This window comes from Malaclemys terrapin, chromosome 1 (assembly GCF_027887155.1).
Source record: "Malaclemys terrapin pileata isolate rMalTer1 chromosome 1, rMalTer1.hap1, whole genome shotgun sequence".
Classification (NCBI taxonomy): domain Eukaryota; kingdom Metazoa; phylum Chordata; order Testudines; family Emydidae; genus Malaclemys; species Malaclemys terrapin.
Genome location: NC_071505.1, coordinates 57,074,759 through 57,091,576, shown reverse-complemented (window position 1 = coordinate 57,091,576; position 16,818 = coordinate 57,074,759). Strand labels below are relative to the sequence as shown.

Here is a 16,818-nt window from a genome sequence, read left to right as displayed (position 1 = left end):
CATGTACCCAGAACCTCCCACGACACTGTTTTGCATCATTCGGGCATTGGGATCTGAACCCAGAATTCCAATGGGCGGCGGAGACTGCGGGAACTGTGGGTAGCTACCCATAGTGCAATGCTCCGGAAGTCGACACTAGCCTCAGTACTGTGGACGTGGTCCGCCGACTAGAGCACTTAGAGCATTTTATCTGGGGACACACGCAATCGGCTGTATACAACAGATTTCTATAAAATCGGCTTCTATTAATTTGGCCTAATTTCGTAGTGTAGACATACCCTAAGAGAATGTTACTCACCTTGAAATTCTACTTTTGTGAAGCTGTTTTGTAGCATTCTTACTCCTGGATCTTAGCTGTTTAGTAAGAGTCAGGTGGTACCCACTAAAATTCATCCTCTTATCTGACAGTTTTATCTCACTATGGAACTTAACTACCATCCTGGAACATTTTATTCATTTCCTCCTGACAGAGGTCAGCAAGAGGTTTCCCACAGAAGATGCATCTCTTCAATTATTGTTCCTGTTCAGCACCTACTCTGCTTTAGTATCTATTCTGCATGCCCCTGTGATTTCTAGTCAGGTCTTGTCCTCCATTATTTAAGTTCTATTTTGGTGACACCACGGCTCTTCAGCCACCACTAGATCAGGAGCATAAATAGAAAGCTAGTCTCTGAAGATCTTAAAGAATCCTCTGTTCCGTTGCATAGGTTCTTCCGTTTGGCACTGAGCACTTTGGAATTGTTACTTCATCACTTTGGCAAGTAACACAATCTCCCACCAGGGTTTAATCCGTGGGGAAGCAGAGGATACCTTTATCATGTGGAGGGTAGTGGTGATACAAGGAAGGCTGTAAGGTAAAAGAATAAGACAGAAGGAGAAGAGTGGCAGGGGTTTGTGAGAGGCCAAATCCAATTAAATGGGGGCAAAGGGAGACTAATGCCTAAGAGTGGTAGGAACCATTTTCTCTCTGCAGCAAGAGAACAGCATTACAGTTAATTACATTTACATTTCAGTTAGTTATGAACTTCATTTCCTATACTAAATTATCATGATAATGCTATGCACCATAAAAAAGCTGATGAGTTCCACTGCAGAGGTGGCTATCTTTTAGTAGTGGGCAAAGGAACTCTTGTACAGTGTTTGTAAAGAGCTGTGGGATCTTTTTGGCATGAAAGGCACTATATGAACATAAACTGTTATATCCATGGTCACACATTATAGAAAAATTGAGTTCTGTGAACTTTTCATATATATGCTATGACCCAAGAAACCCTGAATGCCAGCTGGCCAAGGGGATTACAAGAATATTCTGATTCTGGTAGATACAATTTTCTCTGGGGAACCAGAATATATGTAGGCTTAAATGAAAGCCAGGGTCACATTGGTCATTGTTGTGAAATGTATGTACAGATGCTATTTAAGGAGTTATGTATGTCTGCTGAAAATATGTTCTGTATCACAGCAGAGGTGGAGAAGCAGGTTTCCTTTCAGACCAAAGATGTTAATTTACATTTTAACAGAGACAGGTAAATAAAGTTTTATCTCATTCACAGTTGGTCAACCATCAAAGCTAAATGCAGATGAAGGATTGTAAGAATTTCCGAAAGGAACGAACGGGTATAGAAATACAACAGGGGAAGAGAACCTTATCTTGATACCCTTTAAAGGTTCACTGGAGCATATTTTAGGAACAAAAAAGACGTCCCATCATCCTGTACCTAGGAAGTAAAAGTGCAGTGCCTTTACACTCATGAAAATGGGATCATGGACAGTTTTGGTTTGAAGATGCTTCAAAAGGCTATGAGTGAGGTTAACTTCATTAGACAGGTTAACCTAATATTTAAGTTTAATCTCTAGAAATGTTATGATTTTTGTTGTAAATATAACCTTTTCTTTCCATTATCCTTATTCACTATCTCTTGAATCATTGGTAATAAACATATTGTTGTTTTCAGTATAAATATGTCTAAGTGTTGTGATATTAAGCAAGGTGCTGATCCTGAGTTGAAGTTGATAAACTTTTTTCAGAAACAGTATTTTTTATTCAGTGTCCTTGATACCCCACATCTGTGAAGAAAAAAAAATCTAGATATTTTGGTACATTCTGTTTCACATATGGCAGTTTTGTCCTTTATAGAAAAGTTCAATGATTGGATGAAATTGAGTCTGTACATGACAGCTTTTATGACGGTTGGTTAAATCTTACTAGGGTAATAAATGCATATCAGTTAATATGAGCAAGTTATAACATTGCATGTTTCAAGCAAATTACTTTTTGTTTTTGTACTTTGTTTAGGGACTCTTAACAGGTTTACATATCCTTGCCATGTAAATATCAGAAACAAAATAATCAGTATTAGAGGAACAAGGTAGGTGAGGTAGTATCCTTTATTTATCCAACTTCTGTTGGTGAGAGAGACAAGCTTTCGAGCCACACAGAGCTCTTCTTCAGGTGTGGCTCGAAAGCTTGTCTCTCACCAACAGAAGTTGGTCGAATAAAAAAATATTACCTTACTCGCCTTGCCTCGCCAATATTCTGGGATCAACATGGCTACAACTACACTGCACACAATAATTAGTGTGTCAGTGAGCTTTTGTTTAGACACACATCATATAAGAATATAGCCATCAGATCTTTCTTTAACAAAGTGTTACCATATTACAGAGTGAGCCTCCTTACGCCTAAGACATGTTTCTATTGAACTTATTAAATTGAGTGAAATCTCTGGGCATTGAACAGAATAGGCATGTTTATCAAATATTATTTTTATTTTTTAAAAATAAACAAGTGTGCTGGGTTATTTTACAGGTGAATGTACTTTTTCTGAGTACTGAATAAAAGATAACCAAATATCAAAGTATCCATTTGCCCTCTGTCTATTTTTCTGGATACGTAGTTAGTGTGTTAATTTTTCAATAACAACTTCCCATATTTATTGGAGCCGAGCCAATCCTCTACGGCAGGACTATTTTTCTTTTTCCCGTAGAGGCTATCAGTAGCTGAGCAGCTAGTAGAGGGTGAGAAATTTCTGCTAAGAAGCCCAGGATAATTAAATGAATTAAAAATCTAGAAAATTGAGATTTTTTTTCTAGTTTAGAGTAAATCATAATAGATGAAAAATCTTCTTTCAGATTATGGCTTCATGTCCGATTGATCGCAAACCTTTTCAAACAGTATATCAGCTTGGTGCATTAAAATACCATATAAAGGTAAGTCCAAAGTTCTTTTTCAAATACATTTCAGTTGTAGGAACTTGTGGGCCATGCTGAAGCCTGTTGTTCATAAATTACTAGGACTCACTAATTAAATACGCTGCATTTTTACCAACTATATTTAATATTTGATAACATTTAAATTGTTTTTGAACAAAAGTTGTTCTTCTTTTTTTTTTTTTTTTTCTTAGCAAACTTTTACAGTGATATAGAGTCACAACGCTCTACTTGTGTTTGGATCTCATATGGATCGTTTGACACCCTCCTTGTATCCCCCAAAATAGGCATTTTCCTTGCATCTTACCTTTACTTAAAGAAAATACTTGTGTTGTTATAAGCTAACCTTGCATAAATTTGCAAGTAAATTAGCCTTGCTCAGAAAAAGTGCTTCTTGTATGTGCAGGTTTTGCTGTTCTATACAGTCACCAGTAAAAATTGAAATTAATCTCCAGTATCAAGACACTTTGCCGCAACCAGATGTTTGTTTATTGACTGACTGTGAAAGGCTCCGCTGTATACAGCTATTGTGGTGGAGCACACACAGATAGGGTTTTTCAGAGAGTGGTAGTTTTTCAGATAGCAAAAAAAATATAAAGTTTTCTTCAGCAAATACAAGCTCATTTGATAAGAGCGTAAGCAATGTCAATAAAATTCCTCAATGACAGTTCCATATTGGACATTTGCAGGGCAGTAATGTGGTTGTCCATACGTACGTTTACAGACCATTATGCTATTGCCGCATCTTCCAGAGTAGACACAAATTTAGGAAAGGCGGTACTACTTCAATAGACTTAGTCCCACCTCCTGGAAGAGGGGTACTGCTTGCAGGTCACCTAAGTGGAATACACATCTGCATCTACTCAAAGGAGAAGAAATGGTTATTTACTGTAACTGCTTCTACAAGATGTGATGTAGACATGTATTCCACTACCCACACTCCATTGCCTCCGCCTCAGAGATGCCTTATATGGGGGTTTGGTGCAAAGGAAATAAGGGCACAATCTCTGGTTCTGGTGCGCTGGGTGTGCACACACCTAAGTGTATTACATGTCTGTTTCACATCTCAAAGAGCCATAGTTACAGTATTCAGAGTAGCAGCCGTGTTAGTCTGTATCCGCTAAAAGAACAGGAGTACTTGTGGCACCTTAGAGACTAACAAATTTATTAGAGCATAAGCTTTCGTGGACTACAGCCCACTTCTTCGGATGCTCTTCCTGGTTGGGAAGTAGTACATAATGCTGTTTTTTAACAAAGTTGGGTGGATAGTAATGGAATTACTTGCTATGAAAATCTGAATGTTGATAATTATGTAACCACTTAGATCTTGCAGAATTTAAATGCATGATTGATAAGGCCAATAAGTCCTTATATATCAAATTAAGATTTGTAAAAATACCTGACAGGACCTGTACGTTTTGGGATCCAAATAGCTATCTCTTAAGGAAGGAAGTTTCATACTTTCCTGGTATAGCTTGTAATAGGAATAAATAAGTCCTCATGCTTCAGTTTTCAAATAATATTTTTTATGCATTATACTGTGTGCTCTAGTTCCAAGACTGACTTTATTTTTTTATTGCAGGTTCAGGAGAAGATTCAACTAAGGGAGAAGGGAGAAAAAGAAAACTGCTGCTGCAATAAAGAAAAATATTACCACATGAATACAAAAATCTTTATGAGGTTGGTGATGCTCTAAATGTAATATGTGGTAATATCTGAATCCCAAATATAAATATCGTTGTCAAATTTACAGATTGGAGATAGTTTTGAGCATCTTTTCCAATTTTAATAAGTTTAGATATGGAGTTCCAAATGTCCCATTCTCCCGTAAGTGGTATATAAATTCGACACTGATGTCGTGTCTGCTTGATTGTAGTAAATATTGGATAAAGGGTTAAGAGTCAACATTTGCTGTTAACCATTGAAACCTGGGCTGGGAGGTTCTTCAAAAAGGCAACTAACTGCATGCATGTATGCCTTTTCTAAGTAACTTTATCAAGGCACTAAAGAAATATGGGTAGATTAAAGTGAAATGAAAATATTTTCATGATTCTCCTTTTAATACAACCTATGAAATGACTTGTAAGAGAACTTATGAATTTGCACATTTGAAAAATCATAGGTTGATATTTTCAAACCAGGCTGGGGATTTAACACATCTTTCATTAATTTTAATGGAGGGGATGTATGGCTAACTCACCTACACTGCTTTGAAAATATTAACTTTAAATGTATAATGGATATGGCCCCTTATGGGGGAAAAGCAATTGCCACCAAAATGGAAGCTCCATTACTTTGCTAATGGGATCTCTGGCAATACAGTCAGATGAACATAAGTTGTCTGTTTATACATTGAAAGAAACCTGATCATGGATAAAACTGGTGCATATGGCATTGCTTTAAAAAAAGTCATTTGTTTTTACTGATCCATATGGAGGAAGGGATGCTAGTGTCCTATTAAATCTTTGGTATATTTTAGAGCCTCTACACCATTGACATAAGCACCAGTTTGGTGGTTTGGCGCTTTACTTAACTCTGTTTATGGTTGTTACTTCCATGTCTGCATGAGCTTATTCAACAGTAAAATAAACTGATTATAAATTAATCTATGAATAGAACAGTGAAGGAGCCACAATGATACTTTGTTGCTTCTTATTTCAACTGAGTTATGATTCCAGAACTTACAGTAGCTCAGAAAGCAATTAGCAGCTGTTTCTCCTATATGCAAGCATGCAAATCTAAAAATTACGAAGTTTTATGTGCCAAAATATAGTAAGCAAATTCACCAAGAGCTGTATACTGGATTCTTAAAATAAACTAGTTTATTTGTAAACCAGTGTTGATGTATTTTCCTGAATAAAATTTTAAACTCCCTTTTTAAATTGTAAATTTCTAAAACTATTAAAAGATTAACTGCAAAGGTTTTGCTGAAAATAAAAACATGCAAGATCTTCACTTGGTGGTCTTTGAAAAATGGTAACAAATAAAATAGTCTGTATACCCATTACATTGTTTCTCAATGGTTTTCAGATTGATTTGGGAATTGATAATATAGTGAGAGTTTTGATTCAAGCAATTCGTTTCACAATTGCAGAGAAACAGGGACAGTTAATGCAAAATTTTGCATTGCAGATGATGTGAAGTTGCAAATCTTGGCTCTGATCCTGCAGTCTGATCCTTAGCAATCCAAGTGCTTTAAACTTACCAAGGTTTTAAAGCTGTTTAGGGCAGTGATGGTGTGTGTCTAGTGCAGCAGAAACCATAGGTGCTATTGCAAATAACTCTTCATTAATATTACAGAAGGGATGCACGTGCTGACAAAGGACCATTAATAGAAAAACTCTGTAAAGATTTGAAGAACTACAGTAAGTTGATATTTTTCTTTCTCTTGTTGTTACTGTTAGAACCACCTGGATCTCATCCTCCTATTCTGTGATTACTTTCTTTCCTTCGTTTTCATAATTCTTTTAAGATTCTATCAGTTTTGTATCACTTACATTTACAAATGGAACCCATCTTTCTATTGCTCAGAATTTGGATGAAAAGGGAAAATTTATGTTTATGGTAGAAGCATATATACACTTTACCATGCAAAGTTAATATGACAGCTTTCGTTTTAATCATAATGAAACTGGCATATATCACAAATGAAATGGATTTGGTTTCAGCCTACCAGGTGGTGTTCTGCATCATGGAACCACTGCACAGTTTATCAGAATTCAACACATTGGCAGTCTCTGCTAAGAGGAAGCCCACAGCTAGGTTATAGCAGTTCAGTACTGAGTTGCTTTAGCAGTATTTTGGGGGAACGTTTTCAGAGAACCTTTCTCTAGTTAATAGTACCAGCATCACTCTGTTTAGTTCACAAAATTCAGCCAAACCTTTGAAACAGTAACCTGCTTGGGAAAAAGCCATTATCAGATAGCTTAGAAAGTAAACAGTATTAAAGTGATTTTAAAAAATTATTAATCTAAGGTGCTACAACAGTTATTTTAAAAAGTTTCCTTTACTTGACAGTAGCCATTTAAATCTGATATAATGTAGAGACAAAATTGCAAGATGACATTTTCTTTGTTGATACTATTTATAGCTATTAATAAAATAGAGTTAAAGTTGGCTTGGGATATTGAAGTTAATCTGTTACAGTACATCTACATTGCAAAAAAAAAAAAAAAAAAAACCTTTCAGAGCCCAGGTTAATTGACTCAGGCTCATGGGCCTCGGGTTGTGGGACTACAAACTGCAGGTCAGATGTTCAGGCGTAGGCTGGAGTCTGGGCTCCGAGTCCCTGAAGGGGGGAGGTCTCAGAGCCCAGGATCCAGTCCAAGCCCAAGCATCTAACCCGCAGTTTGTAGTCCCACAAGCCCAAGTCAGCTGACCCGGGCCAGCCGCAGCTGTGCCATGGGTCTTTTATTGCAGTGAAGACATACCCTTAGATTGTCTGTTGAAGTGATTGGAAAACATTCTCTTTATCTGGTGGTGAAATGAAGGCTTTATGGACCTTCATAGAACTTCAAGCAGAAGGTCCATAAAGCCTTCAAACTTAAATCATCTTCTGTATATCACAGGCCATTAAATTTCACCCATTTATCTTGTACTGAGCCCAGTAACTTGTTTAATTAAAAACATACCTTCCAAAAAGGCATCCTGTCTTGATTAGAAGACATCAAGAGTTGTAGAATCCATTACTTCCTTTAGCAGTTTGTTCCAGTGTTTAATCATGCTCACTGTTAAAAATGTGTGCCTTATTTCCTGTTAGAATTTGGCTGGCTTCCGCTTCCAGCACTGGTGCTTGTTATGCCTTTCTCCACTAGATTAAAGAGCCCTTTAGTACCTGGTAATTTCTCCCCATGGAAGTATACACTGAGCAAATCGGCTCTGTTTTCTTTTTGATAAACTAAACACATTGATCTATGTAAGCCTCTCATTGTAAGGAATTTTCTCCAGCCTTTGAATCATTTTTGTGGCTCTTCAGAACCTCAGAACTCCAAGTGCAATTAATGGAAATTGTATGCAAGGACATTTTGTGAAATTAGCCTTGTATCTTGACAATATTGTCACTTTTTTCAATAATCCATGAGTTCACATATCCTTTCATAGTGTTGGCCGTAACTAAATGGAAGAAATATTATGTCATGGATCCCTTTCTCTCTTATTCCCAATTTTGTATCACCTCTCCTCCCATTCATTATTGCATATCATCCTGGTGGCAGGTATAGCCATTGCTATGTATTTATTTTATTTTATTATTTCTATTACCATCATATTAGGAAAGTGGTGTTGTATTTTTCACTGTCCATTAAGGTAGTTTAGTGGTTGGAAATAAGGAGAGCTATTACTTTGACTAGCTTGATCTCTGTGGTCTATAAGCAATTGGTCTATGAACAAGTTTAAGAATTGCTTTAATAATCTATTTAGTTTCTAAATAAAAACTCAATAACTTTGGTAATCTGGAATGCATAAATTTAGTTCTATTAGCATCTCTCCAATTGACTGCTGAGAAATTCTTTGTGGAAAAGTATATATCACAACATAAACATAGTTTGATCAGCCTCTCTCTCTCTCTCGATGAAATTGTATGTGTATGTTATGAGCTATATACATTAATGGACTACTCAGTATTTCATTTTCCATTCTTATATGCACTAGTAGCAAGTTCCTCTCAAAGCAATTCCCAACCAGTTTTTACTGGTTATTCTCCATAAATTACTTCTTGGCTCTTGCCGGTAACTATAAAAAAAGTATTTGGAGAGAGTCTCACTTGGCAGTGCATACAATATTGCTGTTGCATTAATGCTCTTAAATGTATAATTAAAAAAGAGCAAAATGTGTTAAAATTGAGACCAAAGTGTGTCCTCTTAATTTTTGTACAGGTGGTATTTCAGATGATGAAAGAAATAAGGAAACTGCATCTGTGAAGATAAACAAGGTTTGTTCAAATAACTGGAGGAAATACCTTGGTTGAAACTAACTAGGAAGTGAAAGTCTCAAGTTTTTTTTTTTTTTTTTATATTGTAAACTATTTTGAAAGTTAATTTGTCTGTTTTGTCTAAAATACTGCATATCTGTAGTTACTTAAATCACTTGCTTTTTTTTTTTTTTTTTTTTTTTAATAATACTGGTTATAAACTTTTTTCCTTTGACAGTCTACCTGCAAGACAGTTTTGTATTGGTACATTTTGTTCACTTATACTAAAATGTCACAAGGGTACCCTGCAATTACTTAAAAGTGAGTTGCAATATAGTTCCATGTCTCAGATTGTGGCAGCTGGAGTGCTCAAAGAAAGTTCTTCTCTAAAGAAAAATAGTTTGGAACTTTATCTTCTCACCAACTTGAGGCATCAGCCACAAGCTCTTAGGCAAAGAAATTAAAATATAGAAGTCACACAGAGAGGAATGCCTGAATCAGCAGGTGTAATTAACCAAGTAATTTGCTATGCAAATGAACATTCAAATTTAGAAAAACTCCATTTTTATGGGATTATCTGAGGATAACCAATTAGCATCTTCCAGTTCTTTTGCTTTCTTTGTATAATTTAATGTTACACCAAAGGTTCAGAGCCAAGGTTACAAGAAGCCATGAAGTCTCCAGCCAGTTTCTTTCTTTTCATAGCTAGCTGTGATCATAGAGACCTTCACTCTGTGCCCAGAGTTTTTCTTGGATTTTGCCTAAGAATTCTTTATTTGCTGTTAGTTACATTAGACAGTTACATTTTTAAATGTATCTGTATCATGCATAGTTTAGGTTCCATGGCCCCAGTTTTCCTGGTGTAAGATCCACATACCTGGCGTCTGGTGGGCCTTGAGGATATTTGTTTTCTGGATCATTGTTTCTTGTGTTGGGCCTTTACCTCTTGGAGCCCAAAAGTAATTTCAGGCTTTCTCTTCCTGTGATATCCCCCACAAGCCAGATCTTTTGATCTGTTTGTTGGGGTCTCATTCCCAAGTAGATACGAAGTTATCATTCACGCACTTAGAAGCATCTGAAGTCGGGGGAAAAGGCCTTTGATGTCAGATCAGTCCCTTAATCTGGCTCTGGGGTGGATGAATACTTCTTAATAGAAGGCAATATGCCACATACATAAGGTACCCAGTCTTTCTGCAGCAGAAATCAATGGAAAAAAGACTCCTTTTAATATCAGTGGAAGAGATACAGAGTTCAGAATTATCCAAAACAAAAGTATTTGTTGTTTATATACAGCACCTATTTACTTTAAATATAGCTAGTTTTCAAGGATATTTAACTATATGGAAAGAGTGATAGGATGGCAAGGCATTGAGACTAGTGATTCTAGCTATACCTTCACAAGACATTGTCGTAGTGCAAGTTTCCATAGCAAATGCATCCTTTGGTTTGACAGTCCTTCAGACATCAATACTGCACAGGTCATCACACCTTCCTCCTCAGTGAGTACTGTCTCAGTTACGCACAGTGGAATACACATAGGGAGTTGAAGAAAGAGGTTCTTACCTTGTATGGTAACTGGAGTTCTTTGAGATGTGTGGTCCATGTCTGTATTGCACTACCTGCCCTCCTTCCCCTCTGCTTCAGATTCTTGACTCATGATTTGCAGTAGAGGAGAGGCAGCCAATCCACACACCCCTTCTACTCTCAGTTCAGAGCACAAGGAGATAAGGAGTGTAGTCACCTATTTTTGAATTTTCCTCTTATTTAAAAAAAAAAAAATTAAATACTTGAAATTGAAACAAAACATTTAGTTTTCCTTCAAACACATAATCTGTTTTTGCATTGTTCTCAAGTGAACAGCAGCGTCACTTTGTAGTTTTCAGAATGTTTGGAACATGAAATCTTTACTCTTTGTCCCGGCAAGAAGGGAATATTGATTATTAGGGCTGTCAGTTAATTACAGTTAACTCACACGATTAACTCAAAAAAAAATTGATTTCAATTACAGCACAGAATACAAAGTGTATAGTGCTCACTTTATATTATTTTTTATTACAAATATTTGCACTGTAATGGAATGGTGGTTGAAGCATGAAGGGACATATGAATGTTTAGCGCATCTGGCACGTAAATATCTTGTGATATCGGCTACAACAGTGCCATGCGAACGCCTGTTCACACTTTCAGATGACATTGTAAACAAGAAGTGGGCAGCATTATCTCCTGCAAATGTAAACAAACTTGTCTGAGTGATTGGCTGAACAAGAAGTAGGCTCTAAAGTTTTATATTTCATTTTTGAATGCAGTTATTCTTTTTATATAATTCTACATTTGTAAGTTCAATTTTCATGATAAAGAGATTGCTTTACAGTACTTGTAGGAGGTGAATTGAAATACTATTTTGTTTGTTTCTTTTTAACAGTGCAAATATTTGTAATCCAAAAGTAAATATGAAGTGAGCTCTGAACACTTTGTATTATGTGTTGTAACTGAAATAAATATATTTGAAAATATAGAAAACATCAAAAATATTTAAATGATATTCTATTAATATTTAATAGCGCAATTAATTTTTTAATCGCTTGACAGCCCTATTGATTGTTAAATTTTTAATCTGGTGTGCATTTTATAAACTGCAATAGTGGGCTGTTGAGACTCCTGCATTGTTGGGTTATTCATAGGAATAAGAACTCCGAAATCTGCCTCCTGTTGCGGTTATTACTGAGACCCTTTCTTGTAAGCAATTGTGGATAAACTTTTATGGTTCATTTTTACTAAAGTTGTGAGAAATATTTGCTAGTATAATATACATTTTTATGTTCATGTACTGTAGCATGAACTTACCTATGAACTCTGCAATCAATTGCTGATTTGTATCATGTCTCCCTGAATTTAAAAACAAAAATTCACAATTGCAAAAGCAAACTGCTACAGTTACAATAAATTTAATTTTTTTATGTACTGGTGATATTTATTATCTAGCACCAAAAATGCAATAGGCAATTTATGGACAATAGGAAAACGAAGTATGTACCAAGGACCTTAGTGGATTTAGTTATCCCACCATCCAAAAACTTCATAGAATTTAAGTTCAGGCTGCTTATGTGCCAAACTCATTATCGCAATCACTGAAGAGCAAGGACATCTCCAATTTTGGCAACCTGATTGAAGATGCTGTAACACCACACATGATATTATGCACTCACTGACAGACTCTGCACCTCCACAAGATGGTTCTTGACGCTTCTAACTTGCTCAGCAACACAATGAATGCACAACATTCCTCTAGATTGTACTCGAATACAAAACAACCTCAACAGTGTAACGTTTTCTGTGGTGATATGAGCAATTAATAAGCGTACGTGGTGGTTGTCCGTGGGGAAACATGAGGTTGGAGTTAGTTTTTTGCATTCAGATAAAAGGCAACAGGGGGTCCTGTGGCACCTTTAAGACTAACAGAAGTATTGGGAGCATAAGCTTTCGTGGGTAAGAACCTCACTTCTTCAGATGCATCTTGCATCTGAAGAAGTGAGGTTCTTACCCACGAAAGCTTATGCTCCCAATACTTCTGTTAGTCTTAAAGGTGCCACAGGACCCCCTGTTGCTTTTTACAGATTCAGACTAACACGGCTACCCCTCTGATACTTGCATTCAGATGCAATTCAGAGGAATTTAGTGTCTTTGTGCCTGAGCTTACTGCATTTCCAACAAAATCACTGACTCTCCCCAACTCTAGGCTTCTCTGAAAAGTCTCATCCTCAACTCACCCCCTGTGTCCTGTTCTCCCCAAACATAAAAACACTTCTTCTCAGGAACATAGACACCTATTCTTCCCCCATCCCTTGCAAAATCCATTCCCCTCTCTGCTTCCTTCCTTGTATGCTCCTGTCCATGGTGCTGTTGCCTGGTTTGCTGGGGGTCCCAGACAGCTCTGAAAGCTGTTGCTTCTCCTGCCCCTTTATAAAGCCTCTTCTCCCCTGCCCCACTGCAGATGTGCACAATTCTGTATGCCCCACAGACCCCATCTGTCCCTACCTACCTATAGTCCTTCTTGCTGCCCACCTGCCTCTTTAGGGTTTCTGTGCTAGGTAGATCTGGTGACTCCAGGCAGGCTGACCACATTGGAGGAAGGAATTAGCTGAATTTGATTTGTGCATTGACTTTTTCTAGCAAACATGATGAATGTGATGATACATAACTTAAGCTTTTTTAAAACCCACAAAGTTTGAAACCTGTCGTCTTTCTGAACTCGTTTTGAAGATGTCCCTGCGTGTGGGTTTAGTTGTTTGTTGGTACTGTGGCTCATTAGCTAGAGGAGTTAGGAAAAACCATGAGACTGGAAAAATTCAAAAAGGTCTAATTTTTAAATGTTTCCTGTACCAGAGCTAGACTACGAAAAATTAAATTGGCCAATGAGAAGCTTATGTATAAAACTTGGAGATTTGAATTCAAACATTTGAGTATAAGAGTTTTAGTCCTGCATTAACTACATATCTCAATCCAGGTTTAACTATAAAGCTTCTGTAATATGCATCTGAAGGAAATCTTGCCAATGTAATTTAAAGTCTATGGACAGTCATGTATTAAGCACTAAAGATGTGGAAGATTTAGTACTGGCTCTCTTTCATTTACAATTTTCTTTTGTAGCCCAGAAGACAGACTTGCTCCAATGAGTGCTTCAGAAATCATTTCTGCAGTAGATCTCCTTCCACTGGAGAATCCTTCTCCAGCTATAGAAATGACTGGTGAGTATTTGCTAACGCTTTACCCAAATTACCATGTAAGTTTTAGCATTGTAGATGCAGTAATGACAGTTAAGTGATGCTTTCATTTATATTTTATTACCCCCAAATGCATGTAATTGTCTTACGCTCTTTGCTAAACAAAAGCCTGCATTTTTCCTTTAAAATCTGATATTGGAAATAGAGACCTCAGTTCAGCAATCCATCCCTATTCACCAAAGCATGTGAGTGCATGCTTAAGTCTTACTGGCTTGAATAGGATTTAACCACATGCTTAACTTTAAGCACTTGCTTGATGGCTTTGCTGAATTAGATAAGACCATTATTAGTTGACTTTCAGAATAATGAGAGAACACTATTCAGGGCAGGGGCAGAGTTTTTTAAAAAAAAAAAAAAAAAATTAGGTTGCTCATGCAACAGAGAGAATCTTCTGTTTTTGATCTTACTTGGCATAGAGAGGAATACTTTTCCATCTCCCTGAACCAGCTTTTGCTAAATGGCCCAGTATTTTTTAAGTCAATAAAGTATGAGATATTTTAGGGTTGTTCAGGTGGGTGGTCATGATAAGGGAGAGTTTTGGGAACTCATGATGCATACAAAATGTCTAAAGAAAGAGAAAAATAATGAAAACCTTGAACACTAGTTGGATAATAAAACGGGGAAATTATATATCATATTTAGTACTGTATAACTTAAGAAATGCAGTTCCTCCTCACTTGTCCCATATACACTACCAATACTAAATGTCAGGGTAACCAAGTTTCTTCACTCTTTAATCTCATCACAGACCTTTTCCTCAGGCTGTATATTTGGGAGACTTCTAGAGGATTGATGAATGCTGAAACTCTTCTCTAGAGGAGTTCATGAATAAATCTTGAAACTTAAAATGTTTAGAAATATTCTTAAACTAATTTAGGAATAATTTACTTCTAATACATTTGCTTGTATCAGTTACTGACATGCATAATATCCAAGACTGGCATAATGCAAACTTTTTTTAAAAAGTTCTGAAATTTATCTTTCAGTACAGAACTTACAGAAATCCATACAGCGATCAGACAGAAGAGACGAGAACTGGAATTGTCGTCATCCTCCATGTTAGTTAGAGTTCAAAGGTAAAGAAAAAATGTTTCCTATCCAAAATGTTCAGTGGTTTTAAGTGGATAAAAGTTTAAATGGAAACTCAGGTTTGGAATCACATTATTCAGTTGTTTTTTAGCTCTAATACCATAAACATAAAACCAAAATCTGTTTTCAGATCATAATTTTCTACATTTTTCACAGCTTGTTAGTTGCTACTTTTATGTAAATTGAGACTTTTTATTGTACATCCTGGTACTTGCTTTTCATGTGTATCAGTGTGATAACCTCACTGTGCACTGATCTGTGAGCCTACATGTGCCATTTTTCATACATGTGGGTCTAATTTAATTTAGCATGATTCAGGGATTATCAGTGTTTGTTCAATATGTGCATGTTACCTATTTTTAGAATATTCTTCTGATTTAAATGCAGACTACTAAATCTCAAGACTTAAGCTTCAACTTTAAACCAGTTAGTCTTACCCTCTCCCATGGTTGGTTGTTACTTTCTTCAACCTGGGGAGGGAAAAAATCCACATTTTTCATCCAATGGTGGATAAAAAATGGGGAGAATGGATGGACCTTGACGGTTTTAGCAAATGAAACACAAAGCACATACTAGTTCCGTTTATTTTTCTTTTTCATAGTCTCAGCCTATGACCTTTTAAATTTGAGATCGGGTGTAATGGAAAGCTGCTTTGAATAGTTCCTCAGTTTTGTTCTTGTGTGATTCCATTTCTTAATTAGATCAAGCCAGATTTCACTGAGACTGTGCCAATAATGCCATCAGCTCATCTGTCAAATCCCTCCAAAATTTCCTTCAATTGCATTTGTAAGTTTAGTGTCTTTCTGTAGATTCTTTTGAGCATGCTTGGTTTTTTCGCATTGAGCAATAGAGGACTTTGATCGAATTTTCACACGCCCTTGGTAGTTCAATGCAAAGGTAGAGATACAATTTTCCTGAGAGCTCAACTGAATGTGATTGCAAATGGGAAGATGGAGCATCAGTCTTTCATTTTCTAACAGCCAAATAGGGTGATAGTTGTTGCAGAAGTCTTATTTTTGGACTTCAGATGTGTTTTAGGAGTTTGGTAAGTGTTACTATTTTATCAACAAGACAGTGCTGAACACACATTCATCATACATTTTCAAAATAATTGCATCTGAGGAGTTCTCTCATATCTTTCATTTATTTGTTTTCTGAGCAAATGGGAGAGATTTCTTAAACTTTCTTCTGTGTGCTTAGCTGACATACATAATCAGCAGTTTGGACACACTTTTCTGCTGTTTTCAATTTAAACATAGAATCAACATAAGAATAAAATGAAATCCCTCAGCAGATGTGTATAACTGTTAATCAGACACAAGGACTGACTCAATATCTTGCATTAATGTCAGTGTTGATTATTATAGTTTTTTCTTTTTTTTCCTGTATTTTTTTTCTTGCAACTTCTAGTGCTATACTTAAGAGTTATTCTGTCCGGCGGTGTAAACTCAGAGCAAAATACTTCAATCATTTCTTTAAATTACTTATTTTCTATGTAGAAGGCCGTTTTGTTTGCATATCACAAGACTGCAACTTTTTTGTCAAATTGAATTTAAGCCTGTCAGTTGTTGAAATGTCTTAGTCATTGATTGATATTTGCTATTTTTTTTTCTTTTTAAAGAGAAGAGACCGCTCCTGATAAATCTTATGTTCTAAACCTTCTGGAAGTCTTGGAACAACATTTAACTTAACCATTATAATTTAGATGTTTACCTTGTGCTAAGAATCATGATAGTATCAAAAATGTCTTTTACAGGATCATCAAACTCACCTTTGTTCTGCTTCTCGATTTCATTAGAAAGTTTCATTCAAAGGCATGCTTGATGTTGA

At 36.3% G+C, this 16,818-nt stretch overlaps 1 protein-coding gene across 3 annotated transcripts in view; it reads left to right on the top strand.

Moving 5' to 3' along the window:
- The window catches only part of SCAF11 (SR-related CTD associated factor 11), a 70,376-nt gene that overhangs the window by 29,253 nt on the left and 24,305 nt on the right, over window positions 1–16,818 (top strand). For all 3 annotated transcript variants that reach the window (XM_054024915.1, XM_054024906.1, XM_054024900.1), the window contains exons 5-10: window positions 3,133–3,210; window positions 4,793–4,890; window positions 6,511–6,575; window positions 9,084–9,139; window positions 13,766–13,863; window positions 14,886–14,975. In XM_054024915.1, coding sequence (XP_053880890.1) covers window positions 3,133–3,210; window positions 4,793–4,890; window positions 6,511–6,575; window positions 9,084–9,139; window positions 13,766–13,863; window positions 14,886–14,975 — 485 coding nt within the window. The remainder of the gene's footprint in view (window positions 1–3,132; window positions 3,211–4,792; window positions 4,891–6,510; window positions 6,576–9,083; window positions 9,140–13,765; window positions 13,864–14,885; window positions 14,976–16,818) is intronic.